Below are 24,504 nucleotides of genomic sequence, written 5' to 3'. Positions count from 1 at the left end.
ATTTTTATATTGACTTTTTTTATGAGCATGTCACTGATGTAATTCCCTTTGTACTAACAACATACAATCCCAGGGGCTAGAATTGGCTTGCCAAAGGCTGCAATCTTTTGAATATTTTGTTTTTCTCGAGTGTTGGAGGTGCAGAGCCATTCCATGCCCTGGCGGAACCACCTGTAATTCATCACCCTAGTCAGCCGCAATACACCGGGACCAGTGCTGTGATCAAGACCTCGCCAGATTACCAGCGTATTCAGTGTGCTAAATAAGCCAACGTATTCCTTTCCTCCAGTGTTGGCCATTTTATATAATCATTCATTGGTTTAGTAACTGAATTCTATGCCTCAGTGTTCTTAGACAGATTTTGTACTTTTAACCATATTTTCAGAAGCTTTTTCTACTGAAAAAAAGACTTCCATTTTCTGTTAATGAGACATTTGTTTAATAATTAGTAAATTCCAGGATGAGCTACCAGAACTTTGTCATTTTATACAACCAAACCTGACCATGGTTATTCAAGTCAACAGGAGGGATAAATGCACATCATGGCCCCCACTTGTCAAGTGATTTATGGGGGCAAGTAATAAAACTGTAAATACAATTGACTGACATAAAATGTTGTAAAGTTCTAGTAATTCATAACAGGTTTATAATAATTAATAATGTGATTAGTAAATATAATTAACAATAATATGTGAGAGATATGATTCAGTCAAAAAAAATATGGAACAATGATTCATATGTGTTTACTTGTTAGTGTGTTTAGCTTGTGTGTAAATACATGTGTAAATTAAATAGCTCATTCATAATTAAATGGGTGTTTTGTGATAACTGATTGGCTTATACTGACCCATTCTAAATCACCATGCAAATCTATCTATATTTGGACTGATTGGTCATTTAGTGTACATTTAGCTACAAACATTTAATATTTTTATATCCCCACCAAGAATATATACTGATATTCACCTGCATTTTTTCAGGACTCAGACCAAGATGCTTGAGTGGCGTCAGCAGACAATGATTCCCAGTGAGCAGCACAGTTGCCACATGGATAATCAGTTCAATGACAGTGTTCTCCTCAATAGTATTACCAGGTTGGATGGTAAGGGCACCCAGCCTGTTGTTAACTAAGGCTGAAGCAAACATCCTTACTTCTTTTTGAGGCAGATAACTTGAGCCATTGATGAGTTCATCAAATGCACAACAATGCTGCAGGAGGTGAAGAAGACATTTAAGAGAGGCTATGAAAAGATTTTCATAGCACCATCAAACAGAAGAACTGATCAATTACATGTAGAAAAGAAAATGTCAAATTTTCTTTTCTACATGTAAAAGAAAATTTGACATTTTCTTTTCTTTTTCCAGATTTGAACGCTATTGTTGTAGTGACGTTCTTGTGGTAGAAATTTGTGATTTTATTTTATAAAATATGTTTGTCATAACATGTATTAATCCATGGGTCATAAGAATTTTAACAATCTTGCAGAAACCTTTCCAACCTTTGTGTCTATGGACTGCAAATAAGGCTTTATCTTTTATACTCAAACTCAGAGTCAGTTTTCTGTAAATACAATTCCAGAATCCATGTTTAACGAATAACATCAAGAACTCCATTTTCTGCATTTGTCCATTTTGTCATTGTTCATACCTCAGCAGTAGGATGAAGACCCCCGTTTTCAGATCTGTACAGAGTTGTAACCTCTCGAAAAAGAGCCAGCAGGAGAAATACTGTCCGATTCCTTGGTGATACTGTACATTTCTAGTATATTAAAAAATGAATAAAAACTATAAAGTATAAATAGATATCTGGAGTGTCATGCTGACATAAAGCATATCAGGACAGTGCTGTGCACTTCATGAAAAATGTTTTAATCAGTTACCCCAGAATGGGATTTCATTAAAGTAGTATAACAGTAGCAGCAAGGTAAACTATACAAAACAGGGTTTGTGGAACATTTTTGTGACAGCAAAAAAATATAACAGTAATAGGTAGATGAAACATGAAGGAGTGTCCGTAATATATTTATTACAGGACAGAAATACCTCGCAGACTTCTTCTATCTGCTCGATGTTGCCGTCTACTAGTGCCTTGGCAACTGCATCTCTCACAGCCTTGTACTCCTCTCCATACACAAGATACTGGTCCATCAGGCCATCTTCATTCTGTCCACACTATCAATGGGATTAGAGAAGCAAATATGTTTAAGTAAATGTATTAGCCCTGAGATTTTTTGGTGACTCTGTGAAACAGTTGATTATTTGAAATAAATTTTACACAATGGTTTGTTCCCATGTTTTTGTAAATGAAAAGCTACATAAAATCAGATTATTAGCATCTGTGCTATGGACAGGCCTGACAGGTCTGTAAAGGTCACTGTACTCCCTCAACTTAAGTCTGCTCACCTGCTTTTACAAGTATAAGTAGAACTGAGTCATGCAGTTTGAACCATTGAGAAGCCTAAAAACCAGCAGAATTATCTTAAAAATTAACTCTGGAACTGACTGGGAGCCAGTGCAAGGACCTTAAAAATGGTCCTTGTTAATAGAAGTGGAGCCAAGTTTGGAAGCAGTTGCAGCAGTGACAAAGATTTGTTCGGAAGACCAGAAAGAAGAGCATTATCAATCCTGCAGGTAATAAAAACGTGAATATGCTGATGGACTGGCGTCTACCCTGAAGATTTTGGAACGGAGGTTCAGTCACGAATGTCAAGTCAAATGCTGTCGTTTTACTGTGTCAAGCTATTGCATTAATTTATCCTTCACTATGTTTGGCACCCTCTAAAGTGGGTGTATAGGAATTTCTTTTATTTATGTATTAATCACATTATTTTATTGTATCATGCCTCGGTGCCACTGGATTTTAACATGTCTCACACTCATACAGTTAGACAGATGGTGGGGGTCTGGTAAGGAAGTTGGGGGAAGCAGACAACTCCACAGGAATAGTCTTTTGTCTCTTCAACAACTCTGGGAGGTAGCAAGGGAGTGTGAAACTTAAGGTGTGAAACAGCTGTGTACTGCCTTTGTAACAGGCTGGGTCTCTGACCCAGCGCTCTGAGTTCATTTTGTATTTGTCTCATTTTAGATTTGTGATTAGTTTATGTGTCATTCCTATTTAGCTTTAGTTAAGGAAAGGCAGTTTATTGTTTGCTTGGTTTCTATGTTTGAGTTCTTGTATCGTTCATCACATGTGTGTGAATGCGAGAGTGAATGAATAGTGGCATTGTAAAGCGCTTTGGGTGCCTTGAAAAGCGCTATATAAATCCAATCCATTATTATTATTATTATGTTAGGTCTGTTAAGCTTGTGTTGTCATGTCTAGTTTCAGTGTTTCCTGTTTTATTTTGAAGGAGTCGTGTGTTCTTTGTTCATTGTATTTAGTTTCACTTCCCCTGTCCTGTCATTAGGCTCATGTCAGTCAGCTGTTCCTCCATGTGTTCCCACTTCCCTTAATCACCTCCTGTGTATTTAATAGAGGTGGGAATCACCATACATCCCACGATAGGAGATTATCACAATACTTAACGCACGATACGATATTATTGCAATTTTTTAAAATATTTTGCAATATTCAGATTCTGTAGATAAAGGTAAACTTTATCAATATTCATTTTATCTAATATCAAAGTCTCACACTCAGTCTTTCTCTCATTTCAGTTTTATTGTTGACAAACTGAACGGTTTGTATTACAGTCTAGTCCAACTTAACTGAACGCAACTATCTGGTACAATTATAGCTATTCTGAACTATGCAATTTATGAAAACTATGCAGCCCCTTCAGCAACTGAAGAATTTGACAGCAAATTAAAACAAAATATAATTTTAAATTAAATAAAAAAGTTTTAAACTTAATTAAAATAAAACATGTCTTAAATTAAAATAAGTAAACTGTCATGTTTATTGCTGCCAAAAAAAAAGTTAAACACATTTGGACAGTGAAGGAATGTCAGGATTCTTGCTCAGAAAAAGGAGCTGATCAACATGCTCTGAAGTCAGAGCATTCCAGCGTTCCAGTCCACAAAAACGTTTTTTGTAACAAAATATCGATTTCTGCTGTCCCTGTATCGATACATTATTAGCAAACAAAATATCACAATACTACACAGTATCGATTTTTCCCCCACCCCTAGTATTTAAGTCCTCTGTTTTCGGTGTGTCATTGTCAGATCGTCTGCTTTGTTTGCCAAGAAGTTGTGTCAAGTTTCCTCATGTCAAGTCCATGTTCCTGTTATAGGTTTTTTAGTTAATTTAGCTCACCCAGTTTAGTTTATTGTTAGCCTTGCATTTTGCCTTTTGTTTACAGTTATTTTGCCAGCCTCAATAAACGGCTCGTTTTCTATTATTCAAGTCATGATTCACATTTTGTTTCCATCTGCATTTGGGTCCACCCTTCACTCTACACACAGTCAGCCCTGCTGATTGTGACAGCCTTTTGTTCCTGAAGAAGGTATTTAACTTAGAGCCATGCTAGGTGCAGAGAGATTCTGCTGACCATTTGCCCCGCGATCATGCAGGCTCTCCACCAAGCTTAGTTTTTCTGTTCTTTGTGTTTTGATTAAGAACGTTAGCTACCGCTCATCTGCAGGCTTTATTTAATGGAAAACCTCCACAACAGTAGGCCTGCTGTTTATATCATGAAATGAAGTGATCGTGATGGGAAGAGTTAATTCTGTCAGTGTAGTTATAATTTACTTCATATATAATTTATTCATGTTTAGATTCAAATCATGTTCTCCTTTGTTTTCCAATTAGTTCTTGAATATTCCTCCCAGCTTTATATTTAAATTCTCTCTGAATCAGTTTTCTAGCCTTGGTAATTGCCTTCAACACACTAATTAGTCTCACTTGTATTTTGTTTTTAAATATATTTAAATGCTGTGCCATGTATGACATCTGAAAACTGGATAAGTAGAAGCAAATCCAAGCCAAGCTGAGCATGACTATCTATAACTGTTAAACAAATGCTCAATCTATGCAGCCATGCCACAACACAAGCTGCTAGTGGGATATATAATACACACTATAATAACTTTGTTATCTTCCATATATTGGAGATCATTACTTTGTACTCCCCAGCTCCCCTCCTCACCATGACTAAGATGTCCAGATAGTTCTTCTAACTATAGTGCTGTAGGTCCTTTAACTTACAATGTAAAGTTCCTTGAGATAATTATTGATGTGATTTCCTACTATACAAATGAAAAAAAAACCCAAATTAATTTCTTGACTAACATTTTTGTTAAAATTGCTCATGACTTGTGAAGTACCTGCTGACGTATCTCTTTGGGAAAAATCCAGAAGAACTGAGGTTGTTTCACCATCGACTGGATGTGCTCAAAACCCTTCCGTTTGCTGAGCTTGCGGATGAGGTAAACACGATACCAATCATTCCCACTGTCCTCACAGAGCTTTATCACCATGTTTAGAAAATCTTCTGCTCTGTCTGGGACATTGTTGCCTGCAACAAGAAAAAACTTGTTTAATTTGCTAACCATTGCAAACTATAGTAATGCAGTAGTGAAGTGATACCTCACCAGACAGTCTGTCACTGATGAGCTGTGCAGCCATGGTGAGGGTCACACGCAGTTGTGCAATATGCTGCAGGTGTTCAATAGAGACTTTTGCTGGAGCAGAAGTGACTTTAGCCAAAAACAAGTGCAGGAACTGTGTTTCATTAATGAAATATTCAGCTTTGTTCCCCTCCTGGGGCATTTTCTCCCAGATGGAGTCCTGCAGAGATCATCAGTTAACTGTTACTTCATTTAACATCTATGAGATGAAGTAAAAAACTAAATAGCAGTTTATGATACTGTTCCTATTCAAATTCTGTCCTATTCAGATATTGCTGGATAACTGTATATGGTTAATAATTAGAAAAAAAAAATAAACAACTCCTTTCAGACTGTTTTTACATTTACACTAAATTCAGCACAAAATATTACTTCTATGTTTATTCAGTTCATTACATTTTATTACAAGATAAATCTATTACCCTCCTGGCATTCTCACACACACAAACACAAAATCAATTTGTTGAAAAAAAGAAAGAAATGATAAGAAAAACATTTTAATTGTCCTCCTAGGACATTAAAAAATTCCTTTTTTAATTCCAAGGCATTATATACATTGCTTTCAAAACATTTTTCCATTATGGAATACTCACCAAAATCTTCCTTTCAACTGTTTTAAAGTATATTTTAACACAATTAAAAACAATTAAACAGTTCTCTTCTAGTTTTACCTCCAAGCAGTTGATGCATAAGGCGTACAGCTCTGTTTTATCCACATCATCCACAAATCTACTTTCTTCAAGAGATGACAAATGCTGCTGCAAATATTTCTTAGACTCATCAAAGCTGAAACACAGTTAGGTTCATCACAAACTTCTCATAATGCAAAAGAAAATTGCAGGTTGAGGTAGACAAGCTTAAACCTATTCACTGTATCACACGATTTTTGAAGGCAGCAAAGCAATAAAATATAAAGATAAATACAGTTGACTGATAGATTAAATGTTTATCTATGATGATTTAAATTAACAGTCATTTTACAGCGAAATGTTTATAGCAAAATCCTGTACGAAAGTCTTAGTCACCTGTCATTTCTTTATATTATGAAGAAATTTATTATAGAAATTATATTATATATTATATTATTCCGCTGAGGTATGAAAAATAATTAAAAAAAATAAGAAAAGTTATGATTAACAATACGGGAATATGTTTACATTTAAAAGTTAAAGCATACACCTTTCATTTAATATTTTGTTTTCTCTACATGCAATTGGTTTTTAAAATTTTCTTTTATATAATTACAGTTCTTATTATTTTGTGTCTCATTTTTTGTTAACCTGGATGATGATGAAGAAGAAGAAGAAGTAGTGTGCACTGGATAATTCAAGTTTGCACTGCAATAATTTATCGCAATATGGGTGTTCAAGATTTTTATTAACAAATTGTAAGAATCAGAGTAACTTGTAGTAAAAGTGCTATCAGAGAATTCAGCTCAGGTGGCACAATGACTTGACTGATTTGTCAGGCCTGCACCACCGAATTGTGTCAGTAACAGAGATTCTGCATCTAAGTTGGACTCTTTGGAAATGAAATACAAAGAAATAAGGGGTTGCTCAAAACTTTTGTAGAATACTCTAGGTCACCTACCTGCACTTTAGTAGGAGTTTGAGGATTATTGATCGCACAGCTGGGTTTTTATCTGGTGAGTCCTCGAAAGGTGCTAAAGCTTTGGCATCGATCTGTTTATGTTCTGTTTGAAAGTAAAATAAATATTATAAAAGACCAATAATCTTCAGAATTTTCCAACATGTGTCAATTAAAATAAAAAAAACAAAGACAAAATAGTACATAATTTTGACATGTACTATTGTAATCTTGATATGATATAGTGCTCTACAGTAAGTGGTACCTGTCTCAATCATCAGGCAGGACATAAGGTGGTTGATGACACCTCTAGTTGGAGGTGTATTGTCCTTGAACCACACAGTAGAGAGCAGATCAATAAAGAAACCATCACAACGTTGCCTGAATCCTGCATTTTTCTTGGTAGATGCTCTGCAGACATACAAAAAGTAAATGCAATATAAAAATGTTTAAAAACTGCAACAATTTGTTTTTATTAGAGATTACCAAATGTTGTTACTCTTTTTAAAGTTATTTCTTAAAACGATATTTTGTCAGTAGGCCACTTTTCTGATGGATCCTGTGTCATAGTAACACCCAGTCATTTACTACAGGGAGGAGGTAAGTGACAGAAGTGACGGACAAGGTAAGCGACTCATGTTGTAACTGACGTCAGATGCTGGAGATTTTGGCGGAAAATTAAAGCGAATGGTAGCTTAGAATTGAACAAATTCCTTTAAGCTTCAGTATTACCATATACACTTATCAATTGCGTTGGGTCTGTGTTTCCACAGGCCCCGCTAATTTAGAGACTTATTCCTCATGAAGAACACAAGACAAAACAGAACATCTTCAACCGGTCTTTAACTAGCCCAAATCCTTCAAAGAGGAGCTTTCCTCGCAGCTATTTATTCCCATAACAGTTACAGTTTACACAATAAGACACCGTTAAGCGCCTTGAGGCGACATTTGTTGTGATTTGGCGCTATATAAATAAAATTGAATTGAAATTGAATTGAATTGAATTGAACAATACAGCACAACACAACCAAGCACCAATGTAAACCCCCCCAATGGTTCTAAGACAAGGCACTGTGTGTGTGTGTGTGTGTGTGTGTGTGTGTGTGTGTATGTGTGTGTGTCATAAGCACGTGTGCAAGAATGTGTGTGTGTGTCATGGGGGTGCGTTTGTGTGACCTCCTGCTCCTGATCATAAAAGCAGGAAGCTTACAACATCAAACAGAATCTTCACAAGGGATGTGCTTGTGATAAAACGGATAAAAAGGAATGTCTTGATCCTATAGATTGAACTAAGGCTACGTTCACACTGCAGGTCTTAATGCTCAATTCCGATTTTTTGATCAAATCCGATTTTTTTGTCTGCTTGTTCACACTACAAATAAAATGCGACAGCAAACGCGCTGTAGTGTGCACGCTCAAAGCGGCCCGCATGCGCAAAAGAATATATCACACACAACGCGCTCTGTTTAGACCCAGAGCAAACAGAGGTGTTTGACTGATGGGCGTTAATATAAAGACTTCGGACTTTACGATTCCCAATTTTTGCTTTAAGTTATTTTGTTATTTACATAGTAATGTAGATAACATAATAATTCTCCTTACTGCTGTTTTAGAGGAGCGGTGCTTCAAAGGATAGTTGCAGATTTCTGTTGGAATCTGCAGATTATACAGTACAAATAAAATGTTCACGTTTCTCCAACGCTGTCTTCCCAACAGTTTCACTGACATCTACACGGGATGGCCAGGAAGCGTTCGCGATGTCTTCTCGGGTGCTTCTCCGGAGCTGATAATTGGCGTCTGTCTTGTGTCAGTTACGTAAAAGACGGATTTAATGCGACTTGACCATTCAAACAGCAGTCGCTTTCTAAAACATCAGATATGTATCGGATTCAGTACCACATACAAAAGTGACCCAGATCGGATTTGAAAATATCGGATTTGTGCCGTTCACACTGTCATACCATGATCGGATATGGGTCGCATAGTGTCGAAAAAAAAAACTGATTTGATGCGCTTTCACCTGCAGTGTGAACGTAGCCTAAGACTTTACAAATTTAAGCACCACAATGACAACATTCAACAATTTGACTTAACAAAATGTCTTACAACTAACAACATTTGTCTAAATCATCTCCAACACCCTGGAGAACAACAGGGAGAGTTTAGAGGCTCTCCAAGATTACATTGATCAGTGCTTCCAGGATCTCGTAATGAAGAAGTGCGCTTCCCCGGCCAAATCTGAGACGCCGTCACGAAAGATGCCGCCGGCAGATTCCCCCAGCACAACATCGCCAGCCGGCAAAGATATTGCAGACATCCTTGAGTCAATCGACAAACGATTGTCCAGTTTCGATGTAAGACTGTCCTTGGTGGAGATGTCTACACCGGGAATTTAAATCCTGCGAGAATCCCTGGAGTTCAGCCAGCCAGCAGGTGGAAATGCTTGCTGCTGAAAATGCCATGGTAAGGGAGTCGGTGAAATGTCTCACTGAAAATGTTACCCAGCTAAACAGAGAAAATAAAAAAATAAAAGAGACAGTCATTGATCTTCAAGCTCGTGGCATGAGAGATAATTTTTCTGGTATTCCAGAAGCCGCTGGAGAAGACGCGGCGACTACGGTGAAAAGCTTCATCAAACCCACCTGAAGCTCCCGGAGGACACCGTAAAGAACATCGCCTTTGATAGAGTGCATCGCATCTGCCCCATGCGGGCAGCGGCCGGGAGACCACATCCTATTATGGCCAAATTTGACCACTTCAAACAAAAGGAACAGGTGAAAGTCGCGGCAGGAATTAAAGGAATGGACTTCAGCGTAAATGACCAGTTCCCAAAGGAGATCCTGGAACGACCCAGGGTCCTCTTCCCCATCCGATGCAGCTTCATCCAGAAGGGCTCCCGCGCTGTCATTGCTGTGGACTGGCTCTACGTGGATGGACAGCTTTACCGCGACCCCAGCATCACTCCGTGGTTGTATTAACTTCCCACCAGATAAGATTCCGCTACACCCTTTCCCTATCCACTCACACTAACTTGCATTAACATCTGTTTAACTTAACAATATCAAATCGCAACTTAGTGTGATTTCATAGCAGAATTAACACCGTCACTCTGTCAGCGGTTTAATTGGATTGTTTCCGGGTTGTTGTTTTTGTTTTCTCTTCCCCCCCCCCCTCTTTTTTATGCTGCTCACTCTTGTCCTTGGTGTCTTTCTTTTTATTTTCTTTCACTGCTTCGATCACCTGGTTCCAGACTCATCCACAAACAACATCCTTTATTTACACATACGCACAGCACGATCACGCACAGTCATGCGCTCAACGGCAGCACATTTACATCAATCAGACAGCGCACACAGACGTATAGGATACACACACTTAAGTCAAACGTACTCATATTAGTAAATATGCAGACACATAGTCAGACTCAGGGAGCATCTCGCCACACATTTTTTTTTTCTCTCTCCCTCTCCTTCTGATGTATTCTTTCCACCTGTCTAAGCAACACACACAGCGCACACCCTTAGTTATACAAAACACATCTATGGGCGCACTAAGGAATGTAAATGGAGCTGACTCCAGAGAAAAGAGGTTAAAAATATTTAACCAACTCAAAAAAACTACAGGCAGATGTTGTCCTTTTACAAGAGACCCACAGACCTCTTAGAGGTTCAAATGAACTTAAAACACCTGAGTTTCCTAATGTGTTCTCAGCTTGTTATAATTCTAGACAAAGGGGAGTAGCAATTTTAATACATAAAAATATTAATTTCACAGTACTCGATACAGTTATAGATCCAGAGGGCAGATTCTTAATCATTAAACTATCTGTACTTGATAAAAAGCTATGTATTGTAAGTGTATATGGTCCAAATGTTGATGATTGTTGTTGATGATGCGTTTCGGCTTGTGGCCTTCATCAGGGTCCCTGATGCAAAAACTAACAAAAAAACAAAATGCAAAAAAACGGAAAACTAACCTAGAGAAGTAAAGCAAGTGTGTAAGTTCATCCCTGAATGTTTGCATAGTATTTCCACGTTAAGCTTAACAACTGATATATTGAGCCACAGCTGGACTGGCCATCGGAGTTCCATATTGAGGTGAAAAGGAAGCGATTTGTCCCGCACTTCAGCTAGAATTAAAAAATAGACACAAAGCTGGAGTTATTCTGTCTTTGCTGTGCAGTTGCATCTACTTCTCCTGATCATTGATCAGCTTTTCTGCCGCAAGTCCCGTCTTTCTTGTTTGTTTGTCGCCCACTTTGCGCTAGAAAGAGGAGACCAGCGGATAAACAACAGCAGCACGTTTAAGCTCGATAAGGTGTTGTTAGAATGTATTTAATATTACTTTCTAGTATCAGCTGATGTTTGCAGGAGCCACAGCTATAAAACTGCTGGTCATGATATCGGTTTGGTTATCTGGTGAGAGGGAAACATGAAGATGAAACCATCCTTACTGAATCATCAGAGCTGAACCGGTGATGGAGAAACAGGTTTACCTTTTAGGTGATATGAATGAGTTGAAGGGAAGTTATGAACTGTTTCTGAGAGACAAATAACACCAGGATCCTTTTCTAAGTAGCTGATGTCTGGTAACTGTGCAGGGGTGGGTCTACCAAAGTTTTGTTGGGCCAGGTAGGGCATTAACAGGGAAAGGGGGGCACAAAGAAATATTTTTCTTTGTTATGTCATTTAAAAACTGTGAATAAATAATTATCTGAATCTTACAACAAAAGTGGTCATCTGATTAAATGTATAGAAATCCATTACTGTATATAGTAACTAAGTCTAATATACACCATAGTAAGCTATAGTACTTTTTCCTTTGGGAAGGTACCATCTGTGCAGTCTGCAATTCTGTTGAAGAAAGATGTTGAATCTATTTAATTATTGTAGAAAAATTCTGAGAATTTGAGGTTCTGAGAGATTTTTCCCTTGGAGTTGGCAACCCTATTAGTTAGGTTGCTTAATATTTCCACTAAGTACTCTTTAAAATACCAAAATAAGGAGGATGGTGCAGGCTTAAATTTATTAGATTGATCAGTTTTGCTGAACTATAAAATGTTTTGGATGGAGTGTATTTTTTGCATACAGGTATAACAGAATAGCTTCAGTCTCTTGTTTTTTAAAACTTGAGTATGAACTTATACAAAATGCTGCAAGATATTTATAAAAAAACAGTTTATTGATTACAAAATACGCTATATCGGATTCATATCAGTATCGGCAGATATCCAAATTTATGATATCGGAATCGGTATCGGACATTAAAAAGTGGTGTCGTGCCATCTCTAGTCTCGATACAGTCTCTGCCACCACATCAGATCAATTGCTCTGGGCTCCTTTGATCAGCTCCATCACCTAGTTGGTGTGTCATCGGGGTTGTGGGCGGGTGGGTGTATGGAGGCTCAGCCCTGGCGCAGGGTGTCACCGGTGCATTGAGCCACCTGGGGGCTCTTCAACTGGTTGGGGAGGCTGTTACATCTTGCAGGAGGTCTCCTCTCTCAAGGAACTGACTCTGCAGGTGGGGAGAGATATAGGAGAGGTGGAGGAAGAACTCAGCCTGGGTGTCTACTGTCTTGTGTAGTCTGGAAGATAAGTGGATGACGGGGTGGGTGCAGTTTTCTCTGTGATGGGGTCGGGTGGGCTGCCCCGGGCTCTATGGGGCCAGGCGGGCTGCTGAACTGGGCCCCGGTCCGGATGGGCCTGGGCCCCCTTTCCCTGGTGGGTTGCAGAGTGTGGGGGTGCCTACTAGGGTCAGCGGGGAAGCTGGCCCTCCCCATCTCCAGCTGCCTCCCTCTTCCCGCTCCACCGCAATCACCCACACATGCAGGACCTTGGGGTAAAGGTGTGTCACCAGGGAGCAGGGGAGGCATCCCCCCCTCTGTCCCCTTCTGGCTGCCTGTGCCTCAATTTTATCCCACAACTTAGTCGTTCACATTACTCACACTCTCATAACACATACATATAGGACCTTGGGGGTGGGCACGCTACACATCATCCAGAAGACCATCAGGGTGTACGACCTCACCCCTGGCGTCGTTGCCCACCTCTCAATTTTAAATACACGTATACATTGAGGGCTATTAGGAGGGGCTATGTGCTTACCTGCTGCTCTCTGGCAGGTAGCTCCATGCCCTCCTGGGTTTTAAATGCACCTTAGAACACACATGCATCAACACTACATATGAGCGGGCGGAGGGAGGATTGGAGTCTTCACACACCCCCGTTTCTCTGTTGCCTGTTGGGGCTGGGAGCAGGAGTTGGCCATCCGATTGGGGTCTGGAATGTGGGGCCTCCCTGCTGCTGCAGAGTCGGGGCGGTCTGCTTCTCTCCACCCCAGGGAAAGGGTCACACTACCTGGGTCTGGGTGCAGTTTCCCCTCCAGGGCAAGGGTACCTAGACCGGGGTATTGAGTACGCTTGGGGAGTGTGATTGTGTGTACAGTGTCTATTTATGTCTGTCTCCACGTTGGGTGAGTGCTGAGTAATTGCATATGAGCGCATGAAGGTCGGAATGGATGTTTGTATCTGTGTGTGCCTGTTTGTTTGTGTCTATATGTCAGGTTGGGTATCAGACGCCACCTCTCTAGGGAAATCTCAGGCCCTCCATGGTATGGAGGCCTATCTCCCCCCACCACTCCCCCTGCCAGTGGCAGACACCCTCAGACATCGGTGCATTGGTGGTTCTTTGTGTCCGGGGATGGTCGTCCAGGTACCCACCGGCTCACTCCTGGTGGCTGCTTGTCAGGGCCTGGAGTCTGCGTCTCGCTCGGGCTCCTTCGGGGGTGGGGTGCTCTCGGCCTCTGGGCCTGGGGCTCAGTCACTCTGGCACAGCTGGCTGCCGACGGAGCTCACGGGTACGTCACTGCAACCCTCCCTGGCTTCTGGTTGGTTCATGGTTGCCCCTCCGTTGGTCTTCCTTGGTCTCCTTTGCTCTTGGGGCCTCTGGATGTCTGGAGCCTTGATCTCCTCCATACCTGCTTCATGCCCAGTCCAGGTGATTGATATATGTATTTTTTGTCTGTTTGTTTTGTTGGTTTTTGCCCTACATCACCATCCCTCTTCCCCACTCTTTTTCTTTCCCTCTTACTTTCTCCCTTTTCTTTTCCCCAGTGAAGTCTGTCCCGTGTTCAGCAAATGAAAATAAAATAAACAATAAAAGCAAAGGTGAATCAAATAGACCAACACGGCAAGGCTCGGATGGTCCATTTGGTAAAGTAAATCCATTGGGCATCTTTCTTTGCCTTTAGACAACAATTCTGATGGCAAAAGAACCAAACGCGACAGGCAAAAAAACCAAAACAAGCAAACAAACAAACAAACAAACAAAAAAAAAACACCAAGTGATTTACTACTGTGGGACAACACATTTAATTTTGTAGTAGATTCTGTTGATTAGAATCTTGCTTCCTATATTAGCCAAGATACACTAGTAATTCAAGAGGAAAGGTCTGATATCATATTAATATTGTTTCTCTGCATGTTCGATTTTTTCAATATAGAATTAGAATGCCTTTACTGTTATTGAAGCAGAGCTTACAACAAAATTAGGAGCACTGCCCGACAATTTGGCAGATAGAAATCCAAATCACGCATATCATTCACATAAGCACAAACTGACATAACAATACAGTATACTGATAATATACAAATATATAAGCAACATGATAAGGACTCAATATTCATGCTGTTACCAGGTAGATGGGACCAGGTCGTTACCCTGAAAAGGCAGTTTGTATATGGGAAGGGAAACTGTGATTTCAAACCTACATTGCCTTATGGCCATACCCATCCATGGGAAAGACTTGGGTGCCTAAGGAGGTCTGTTGCTGTTGTAAAAAGCAACATTTGGGTGTCTCCTGCAACGATGCTGGAACCAAGTGTATTAGCATTTTCCTTTCCACTGGAACATTCCAGTGGGCTGGAGAAGGGTGGATCCGATGTGCAGGTAACAGCTTGTTCTCCATACCTACTCACCCAGGTTTTCTGCAATGGAGAGGAGACTCCCACTTTGCTACAGTGGGAAACAACAGACTGAACAACAGTCTCCGAGTCTCCTGCTCCAGTGGCATATTGCTAGACGCCAGACTTTATTTTTTCTGATGGTGGGAAAGGAGATCATACTTCACTGGGCAGCTTACAACAGGCTTCTCTAAGGACCTGCAAGATATCAGCAATGCTCAAAAGACAACAGTCTTTGAGACAGCTGAGCAGACTGCTGCTGGACATTTTTAATCTCCAAAAGATCAGGCTCCAAGGATCAGGGTCAGGTCGGTGAGGGAGAAAGACTTCCCTATTTTCTGGCAGGGGAACCTACCAGATGAGCCCAGGGAACTGGGTCTATAAACCCACTTATAGAGGGAACCAAATAAATTTTGTCGCTTCAGCTCCACACCTCTACATGACCAGCCAGCTTAATCAGTGCTTAAATACTGACTCTGACTTCCCCAGCTGAAACTTAGGATAGATTTTAAAATTACCTCAGTACCACCATTGAGAAAATCTGCACTCAAACTTAGAAGTTGAAATGGAGACTCGGTGAGGGTGTGTCTTGCTGCTACGACATCATAAATCAGTCATGTGATTTGGAGTGTCACTGAATCTAGAGGATTAAAGTGCTGCAAGGGAACCATCAACACTGAGCTGCACAAAATCCTCTGCCTTTGTTGGAGGGAAGGTGAAGTATCACAAGACATGTGGGACACCAATATTGCCATCCTCTACAAGAGCAAAGGAGACAAAAGTAACTGCAATAATTACCTTGGTATCACTCTCCTCAGCGTTGTTGGCAAGCTCTTTGCATGAGTTGCTTTCAAAAGGCTTCAAGTGTTGGCAGATAAAGTCTACCAAGAATCCATGCCAACAGGTCCACCATCAATATGGTGTGCTCCCTCAGAAAACTGCAGGACCGATGCAGGGAACAAAGGCAGACACTGTTTACAGCCTTCATAGATCTTACAAAGGCCTTTGGCCTTGTCAGCAGTCCTTTCATCAAGACATAAGGGGAACTGTGGTCTTTGACAAGTCAACGTCAGATGCCTTCAACATCTAATATACAGGGTGGGCCATTTATATGGATACACCGTAATAACATGGGAATGGTTGGTGATATTAAAGTCCTGTTTGTGGCACATTAGTATATGTGAGGGGGCAAATTCCTCAAGATGGGTGGTGACCATGGTGGCCATTTAGAAGTCGGCCATCTTGGATACAACTTTTGTTTTTTCAATAGGAAGAGGGCCATGTGACACATCAAACTTATTGGTAATGTCACAAGAAAAACAATGGTGTGCTTGGTTTCAACATAGCTTTATTCTTCCATGAGTTATTTACAAGTTTCTCTTTGTTCACAGCCATTGACATGTCGAAGAGGATAACACGTGAGGAGCGGATCAAAATTGTGTTGATATCTGGTGAACGCAGTAACCGGGTCATTGCAGCAGATTTCAATGCAAGACACCCTATAAGACCACCCATCTCCCATGCTACAGTTAGCAAACTGCTTGCTAAGTTTCGTGAAACTGGTTCAGTGTTGGATTTGCCAAAATGTGGACACAAGAAAACTGTCAACTAATGAAGAAACATCAGTGGCAGTGGCACCCTTACAAACTGGAAACTGGAAACCTCAAGGCCACTGGATATTTGAAATTACTACATGATGATGTGTGTCCCTCTTTATGCACTGAAGCTGGCACGTTCCCTGAGTTTTTCCAGCAAGATGGTGCACCACCACATTATGGGTGCCAGGTCCGAGAATTCTTAGATGAACACTTTCCTGGAAAGTTGATTGGTCGTCATCGTGGACCAGTTGAATGTCCCCCAAGGTCTCCCGATCTGACCCCCTTAGACTTTTATCTTTGGTGTCATCTGAAGGCAATTGTCTATGGTGTGAAGATACGAGATGTGCAGCACCTGAAACTACGGATACTGGATGCCTGTGCTGGCATTACTCCTGCGGTGTTGCTATCAGTGTGGGTTGCATTGACAATCCAACACAATGGGCAGCACATTGAACACATTTCATAAGTGGTCAGAAACTTGTAAATAACTCATGAAAGAATAAAGTTATGTTGAAACCAAGCACACCATTGTTTTTCTCTTGACATTACCAATAAGTTTGATGTGTCACATGGCCCTCTTCCTATTGAAAAAACAAAGGTTGTATCCAAGATGGCCGACTTCTAAATGGCCACCATGGTCACCACCCATCTTGAGGAATTTGCCCCCTCACATATACTAATGTGCCACAAACAGGACTTTAATATCACCAACCATTCCCATTTTATTACGGTGTATCCATATAAATGGCCCACCCTGTAGATTGAAACTGGCCTGCACCTTTGCACCCAACCAGTTTGGATCTTCTTTGTTGTTCTACTGAAGAACACACGTTGGATCTGATATCTCCAACCATCCATTATCTCAAAAATTCTTGAAAGAGTAGTTTGCAAGGTTAAGGGAGCTCATCACAGTGCAGAAACAGTGAAGTGAAGTGAAGATCACAAGTGATCTTCTTAAGGCCACTAACAGTGGACTCATGTGTGTGCTTGTCCTGTTACACCGCAGAGCAGTGTTCAATACTGCTGAACATAGTATTTTATTACAGAGATTAGAGCATACCATAGATATTATAGGTACTGTGCTGTAGTAGTTTAAATAATGTCTATCAAATAGATTCCGGTTTGTTCATATAAACGGGAAGTTTTCTTTACACACAAAGTTTATTTATGGAGTTCAACAGAGTTCTGTGCTACGAACACTTCTGTTTACATTATAAATATTTCCCTAAGGCAGTATCATTCAAAAACATAGCATAAATTTTACTTGCTATACAGATGATACTGGGTATAAAGCCAGATAACATACACCAGTTGAGCATGTCTTAAAGATTTGAAAATTTCCTACTTCTCAATTCAAATAAAGGTTATTGTACTCAGTCTTAAAAATCTTAGAAACATGTGTTTAAGACTCTACAGCTCTATTCCAAGATGATGAGAGAAGAGTCTCTTTGAAGTTTTACAGGCGTTACATGCTGTAAAATTAATTTTTTTAAAAATCTCAAAAACTCACCGTAGATCTTCAGAGACGTGTGGCTGGAAGTCATTTGGTAACTCTTGACGACACTTTGGACAGGATGTCTGTCCTGCATCAAGACTTTGTTTGATACATGTTAAACAGTAGATGTGATGACATGGCAGTCCTACTGGTTCCTGTGGCTCGCTCATGCACACTTCACATCCAAGTCCAAACCTTCATGGAAATGTGATTAACTTAATTGTAGCTAATGAACGTTATTCAATATTTCATATTAAATAATTTAAAGGTAAAAAAAAAATTTTAAAAAAAGGAAGAAGAAAGAAGAAATGCCCGAAAAGTCATTACCTGAAAATCTGATTAGTTGCCTCATGCTTGCAGGACCTCAGGACTTCAGCTACAGCTTTAAAAGCCCCCGTAGATCTTACATCTACATTTCTCTTCAGAACATTAAATGTAATTTAAATCATAAACAGAACAGTTTAGTTGGCTGAACAATCATTTTATCTTGTCAAAACAAAATTGTGCTAAAAATGACCAGTTTATAGTAGTAAGAAGATCCCTTTTGTATATGGAGCACAATACTTATAGCTTGCAGAATATAATGGCCATTAGAAAGCCCACTCACAATGCTTAGCTGTTTAATGTGGTTCAGGACCAGTGTTCTGAGCTGACTGTCTTCATTTTGAAAACCCAGCAACATGTGCTCAACAAACAATGAGAGGGTGTAGATGTGCTTCCAGCCATTACTGCAAAATATTACAGACCATGATCACAGTTAGTTTGTTGTCAATTCTTTTCATTCAACAACATAAAAGAGTATTTTACATCTGTGCTAGTGTATTTCCCAAATACACTAGTTAGCAGAAATGGTGAGCACACATTTAAAAATGACAAAAAACAAACACAAAAAATTAGTTTAAGTGTTCTTTTGTTTTGGGGATGCCTACAATGTGAAAATTCTCTGTATCAAGATCACTAATAGATTGGAAGACTATACACATCTGATCTGAAAATATAGGAGGAAAATGCTAGGTATATAAATCTTTAGTTTTATAGTATATAGTGTGAGGGATTTCTTAGGTCCCCAGGAAATTCAGCAGTATTGGAGAATAGTGGGTATGTTAGTGGAAAGTAACGTAAAGGCAGTAAATGCAGCATTGGCTAGGTGATTGCTATCCGGTCTTTAAGTCTGACATCATTAGCCGTGCCTGGGCCCAAACTCCGCTGCAGGTCCCTAAGTCACACAATCACTGCGGGATCACAGAGTTAAAAACTGTCTAAATCCTTTCATCTGTAATAAAATGACCAGCGTTGCTGCTCTACCAGGTGTAACAATTAAGTTTACCATCCAGGCATCCATGAAAACTTAATTTATGAAATGTAATGGAGTTAGAAGTTAGCAGGAAGTTAGTTTGCTACTTTGCATCTAAATATAATATACCATGTTCTGACTGAGGGATTTCCGAAACAAATTAAGTACAGCTCTACTATCATTTCCGACATAAATGAAGACAGGAAAGTAATCAGCAGTGACATTTGTAGGGTTACTGAAGTTTGGCTTGCTGGTATATAACGATCTGCTACGTAATCGCTAGCGACATAGCTCTGTTAGCATAATATAAACAGTGAAGCTGGAGGATGAACGCTAACTTTTTTCCACTTAATAAAAGTTCATGTGAGGGTCCCAAAGGTTCGGGACAAATGCAATTGCATGGCAGGATGCTGTAAACGGACCGAACTTCTGTTGAGAGAACAACTGAGATAATCCATCTATAATAAGAGGTTACTTACTAATATACTGCTGCATGGGCTGGGCTGTAGTTACATCATAAGGTTTTTAAAACTGAGCTTTGAAATGACTGGCAGTAACAAAAACTGAGAGAGGCCAAATGTGATCACTGACTGTTTTTAGGGGCTTGTCGAGATTAAATAGAATTTGATACAAAGCATTAAAACATGTAAAAAAAACCCCACAAAAGCCCTATTAAACGCCGAGTAGTTTGGGCCTGGAAGCAGGATTCATCATGCCATCACTTAAAGACCAGATAGGTTATTAACTGATATCTTGGGACATGATATTTCCCCCAGAAGTATGTCATAAAATTTAGTCTAAAAAGCTAGTGTTTATAAAATACCAGTTGACCTTTTTTTCTTATAAAAATGTCAAAGCACTTCATCAGAAATCATAAACCTGTAGCCACCTTTCTGCTATTTATTTAGGACATTTATACACAAGGCTTATTTTTTGTTGTTGTTATATTTATGCTAAGTATCAATCTCCTCTTTCCTTTAAAATTTCACTGCAATGCACCAATTATTATCCATTAGTGTATTAATTGTAGTGGAATTGTACTGCATGGCATGTTTTGTTTCTTGTGGTGTTATAAGGTATTATTCTGGTGATCTGAACACTTCTGTCTTCTTTAGGGCTTCCTGGTATCAGCCGCTGAGTACACTCGGAGCACTGTGATTTACGGTGGCATTTGTCTTTGTAATGGAGTTGTCTGCAGTGGTATTGTGGTGCAATGACTCACTAATTTCACTATAGTTTTAACCCCCTTGATGGGTTGACACATTTGAAACCAAGAAAAATCTTTTGTAGTTTTAAAAAATAAATAAATAAATACAAGATGAGAGAAATAAGCAGCCGTTCTAGATTATCAAGTAAAACACAAAGAGAAATAAAGCTCACTCCTACAAGCAGAGATCACAATACACGAAGCCTACAGGGATGTAATGAAAGTTGCAATCAATTATGGGACTTTTACACTCTGGAAACTTTTCTGATCATGAATAAAAATGTTGTGTTCACTGCCTCATTATCTTACCTGACATTGTTAAATATTTCCTTGCATCTCTCACCATATTGTTTTGCATTACTTTGGGAGCAAATAAACTCCAAAGAGGCCTGCACCTTCTTCACCTGCCTCAACCAGTGCTGACAGACGTCATCACTGTCTAAATTAGAAGGTTCCAGGCTATTAACACATTCCCTGGCTGCATAAACATCCAAAACCTACAGGAAAACAAAAAAGTCACAAGTGATTCTGCAGTTTTGCAATATTTCTAATATCTTGTGAATAGTGTCAAGAATGTGACAAATATTCAACCACTAAAAGAAATTTTTAAGTAGTGCTTAGACCACCTAGAATGAAGAACTGTGCTTACCATCTCAGGACAATCTCGAATGTTCTTCATTTTTCGCAAAAGGCTAACAACTTCAGGGTGAAGAGAAATCATCCGCAGAAGGTTCTGAAGACGTTTTTGGTAAACATGATAGGCAATGTGGATGAGTGGGAGAGAAAGCTCATCATCTCCTGTCTTTCTCAGTACTTCATCAACACAGTTGCCCATGGCCTGACAAAGGAGCTGAAGAGTAAAGGCCCAAGTAAATTGATAACATGGTATTGTTTACATCATCAGCAAATTAATTTAGTGTTATATTTATTACATTTAATGTAATAGTTTGAAATATTTACACAATTTATAGAGTTCCAACTGATTATGCACTGCTAGTTATGCAAGCTATTAGTGTTTCAATCTGTTGCTGTGGAATATAAAAATTCCATTCATTCATCATTGCAACCTGATAGGTTTTTACCAAAACTTTGTCAAAAAGGTTTAACTGATCTAAGTTGTCAGGCAGGGGTTGGCTGACAAGAATTGCTGTATTTGACTGCAATAAACTGGACCAGAGAATATTGTGTGCAATGACTTTTTTTTAAATTTTTTTTTACCTAATTTTATCTTGAAGAGGGTTAGTGGGATTTATATCACATTAAATGTAATTTTAATCTAATGTTAAAACAACTACTTTCAAACAAAGACGCAGCATGTTTATATTTGAGGAAATTAAGAGTCATATCACATTAATATAATTTTATTTGTCTCACCTCTAATTCTTCATCTGATGCTACTTTCATGGTCATCGACACAAAATCATGCAGGTATCTCCTGAAAAATTCTTTCTTCATTTTTTCATTCACATTTTCTGCCATGTAAGTGCCAAGTGGAGTTTTCAAGAACAAATCATGGAAATAACCGCAAGAATAATCTACAAAAAAGGCTGAGAAGGCCACAAATGTGTTTAAGAAACATAAAGGGCAATACCTGGGCACAATATATTTAATAATTTGTTTGTGTAGTATATTTACCTTGATGTTTTGACTGTCTTGTTTGCATCATCAACCCATCTAGAAGGTCTTTGATCCACCAACTGAAAGGCATGTGGCAGTGCATAGTGTGGTGACCTGTGATATGGCTTTGCACCATGAATACTCTAGAGAAGGGAGGCAAGTTAAAATTTCAGATTATAAAAGATGCTATAATTCACTTAAATTTTAATGCCTTTCCATGTGCCAGAAAATGAACCACTTCACCCCAAAAGAATGGAACATCAGTTTTAAGACTTATTGTCTTTGTTCAGTGTCTTTTTCAGATTAAAAACAACATAAATGAAATTAAACAATTTGCTCTAAATATGTCTTAACTATATAACCAAGAGATACCTACTTGTTTTCCACCCTCACATACGGCACACTGAGCATCTCTTTGTTCCCAAAAATCTCAAGCCAGAGGTTCCTGATATCTTCCTCATCATCCTGGAGAAGGTCCATATTAGAATCTCGGTCAGTGATTGAGACTAAGTAGGCTAGAAGTGGAGTGACAACTGCTTGGACTTTCCTCCACAATGTGTGTCTGAAATAAATATTCATGCAATTTTCTTAAATTCAGGCTGATATCTACTGATACCTAGTCAAAGTTAGAGATGAAATGGGTAACAATCAAATCTGGAGTGATAATAATCACCAATGAACATCTTGCAGTTGTATACTTTGCATTTAACACCAGAAATATATTTTAATAAATAGGGAGTAAATGGATTGACTTGAATTTTACTTGTAAATCATAATAATAGCAAATAGTACAGAAACTTACAGGAATGTCCCTCCTTCTTGTAGGGCACTGACATTAGATGCCTCATTCAGGACCCAGCTTTTTGAATTAAGCATGTTGACCTCGTAGTCCTTTAACAGTGAGTGAAGACGCTTCCTCATAATTGTTGCAAACAATCCTTAAAAGTAAAATTATTTTGTGTCATTTTTTGGTAAACCGTATTTTGGCTGCAATTTCACTCTACATAACACTGGCCTGATGTTAAAAGATCATCTTCACTGACTTCTAACCTTCAGTATAGTTTCCATTCAGAAGAATCAGCAGATTTTCAACTCTCTTAGTGCTGAATTCACCACTGTCCACTTCATCTCTCAGCATACTCACTGCACTCTGGACACAACTTCTCACTAGATCTGTAGTATCAAGCACATCTGCCAAAACCTGAAAAGACAGATAGGATGATAAAGTGGGGCAGAACATTGGGTGATTAGATTTGAGGTCCAAAAGAGAGGGGGGAGAAAGAAATTACCAGGTATAAAACCTTTAGGCGGAAGAGATAAGTGGTTCTTGTTAGATTTGTATTGTTGATTGTCATTTATGCTTAGAAATATCTACTCATATATGCTTAGAGTTGTATAATCAATGTCATGTTGGTAGAGGGTTGATCCTTAGTAATCTGTAAAGACTCTGTGTGCATTCCAGAGTGTTCTGGCTGTTTTAGTCTAAGTGCCTTTTGTTTAGAAGAACTGCTGGATTTCCAGATCAGCACCCCCCCCCCCCCCCCCCTCCCTAACCTATGTATATTTACGTAACCTCAATAAAAGAGCAGTGTTACGGGGGAGCGGACGAGAGCAACTGGGGTCAAGCGAAGGAACGGCGTTTGTCCAGTTGGTCTCCCTCGTATACGAGAATCATAAAGAGCTCTGCTTGGTGTTCAATGCTTTTTGCTGTGTAGTTGAATTGTCTTGAACGTTCCAGCGAATAGGTTTAAGCTACAAACCTATCAGTTCTTCCCTTTGTCTTCTGCGAGATGAGCAGTTAAGATTGGATCTTAGAGTTCACGGTTGGAAATTCCAGCAGAGAGGGATCAATTGCTGCCTAACTGTGCACTTACAAATTGGTAAGTGCACTTTTTCTCTGCTCGTTTTTTGCTCGTTTTTGCTGTAATAAGGCATCCACATCCTCACCTCCAACCTCTCTCCTCTCAAAGATCAGAATAAAGTCAGCATTAGCTCATAGTAGGTTGAGTAATTCAATTGATTTGATTCTGCATTAAAAAAAGACTAAACTGCGGAATTTTCCTTTGTAACCCTTCATTAAGCAGTAAAGCTAAAAGACCCTGAGTATTTATCCACATTAGTATAAATAGCTCACACTATTGCTCCAGCCTTTTAAAACTAACAGACCGTTGGTGC

General features: G+C 39.3%; 1 protein-coding gene and 1 long non-coding RNA gene across 4 annotated transcripts in view; both read right to left on the bottom strand.

Annotated features, from left to right (window-relative positions):
• The window catches only part of LOC146502556 (E3 ubiquitin-protein ligase rnf213-alpha-like), a 118,169-nt gene that overhangs the window by 20,062 nt on the left and 73,603 nt on the right, over positions 1–24,504 (bottom strand). For all 3 annotated transcript variants that reach the window (XM_085132746.1, XM_085132744.1, XM_085132745.1), the window contains 18 exons: positions 23,380–23,530; positions 23,132–23,267; positions 22,706–22,891; positions 22,348–22,472; positions 22,087–22,259; positions 21,362–21,562; positions 21,022–21,209; positions 18,819–18,939; positions 18,539–18,630; positions 18,227–18,406; positions 7,424–7,569; positions 7,162–7,264; positions 6,243–6,357; positions 5,536–5,731; positions 5,269–5,459; positions 2,044–2,172; positions 1,649–1,759; positions 967–1,209 (listed from right to left, as the gene is read on the bottom strand). In XM_085132746.1, coding sequence (XP_084988872.1) covers positions 967–1,209; positions 1,649–1,759; positions 2,044–2,172; positions 5,269–5,459; positions 5,536–5,731; positions 6,243–6,357; positions 7,162–7,264; positions 7,424–7,569; positions 18,227–18,406; positions 18,539–18,630; positions 18,819–18,939; positions 21,022–21,209; positions 21,362–21,562; positions 22,087–22,259; positions 22,348–22,472; positions 22,706–22,891; positions 23,132–23,267; positions 23,380–23,530 — 2,787 coding nt within the window. The remainder of the gene's footprint in view (positions 1–966; positions 1,210–1,648; positions 1,760–2,043; positions 2,173–5,268; positions 5,460–5,535; positions 5,732–6,242; positions 6,358–7,161; positions 7,265–7,423; positions 7,570–18,226; positions 18,407–18,538; positions 18,631–18,818; positions 18,940–21,021; positions 21,210–21,361; positions 21,563–22,086; positions 22,260–22,347; positions 22,473–22,705; positions 22,892–23,131; positions 23,268–23,379; positions 23,531–24,504) is intronic.
• On the bottom strand, positions 3,361–5,262 carry LOC146502560 (uncharacterized). Its single transcript, XR_014869331.1, has 2 exons — positions 4,027–5,262; positions 3,361–3,985 (listed from the first exon to the last, which is right to left on the bottom strand). It is a non-coding gene; the product is annotated as an uncharacterized LOC146502560 (long non-coding RNA).

Source organism: Neolamprologus multifasciatus, chromosome 15 (genome assembly GCF_963576455.1).
Source record: "Neolamprologus multifasciatus chromosome 15, fNeoMul1.2, whole genome shotgun sequence".
NCBI lineage: Eukaryota > Metazoa > Chordata > Actinopteri > Cichliformes > Cichlidae > Neolamprologus > Neolamprologus multifasciatus.
Note: the sequence above shows the minus strand (reverse complement) of the source record. Positions and strands in the feature narration are given on the sequence as shown.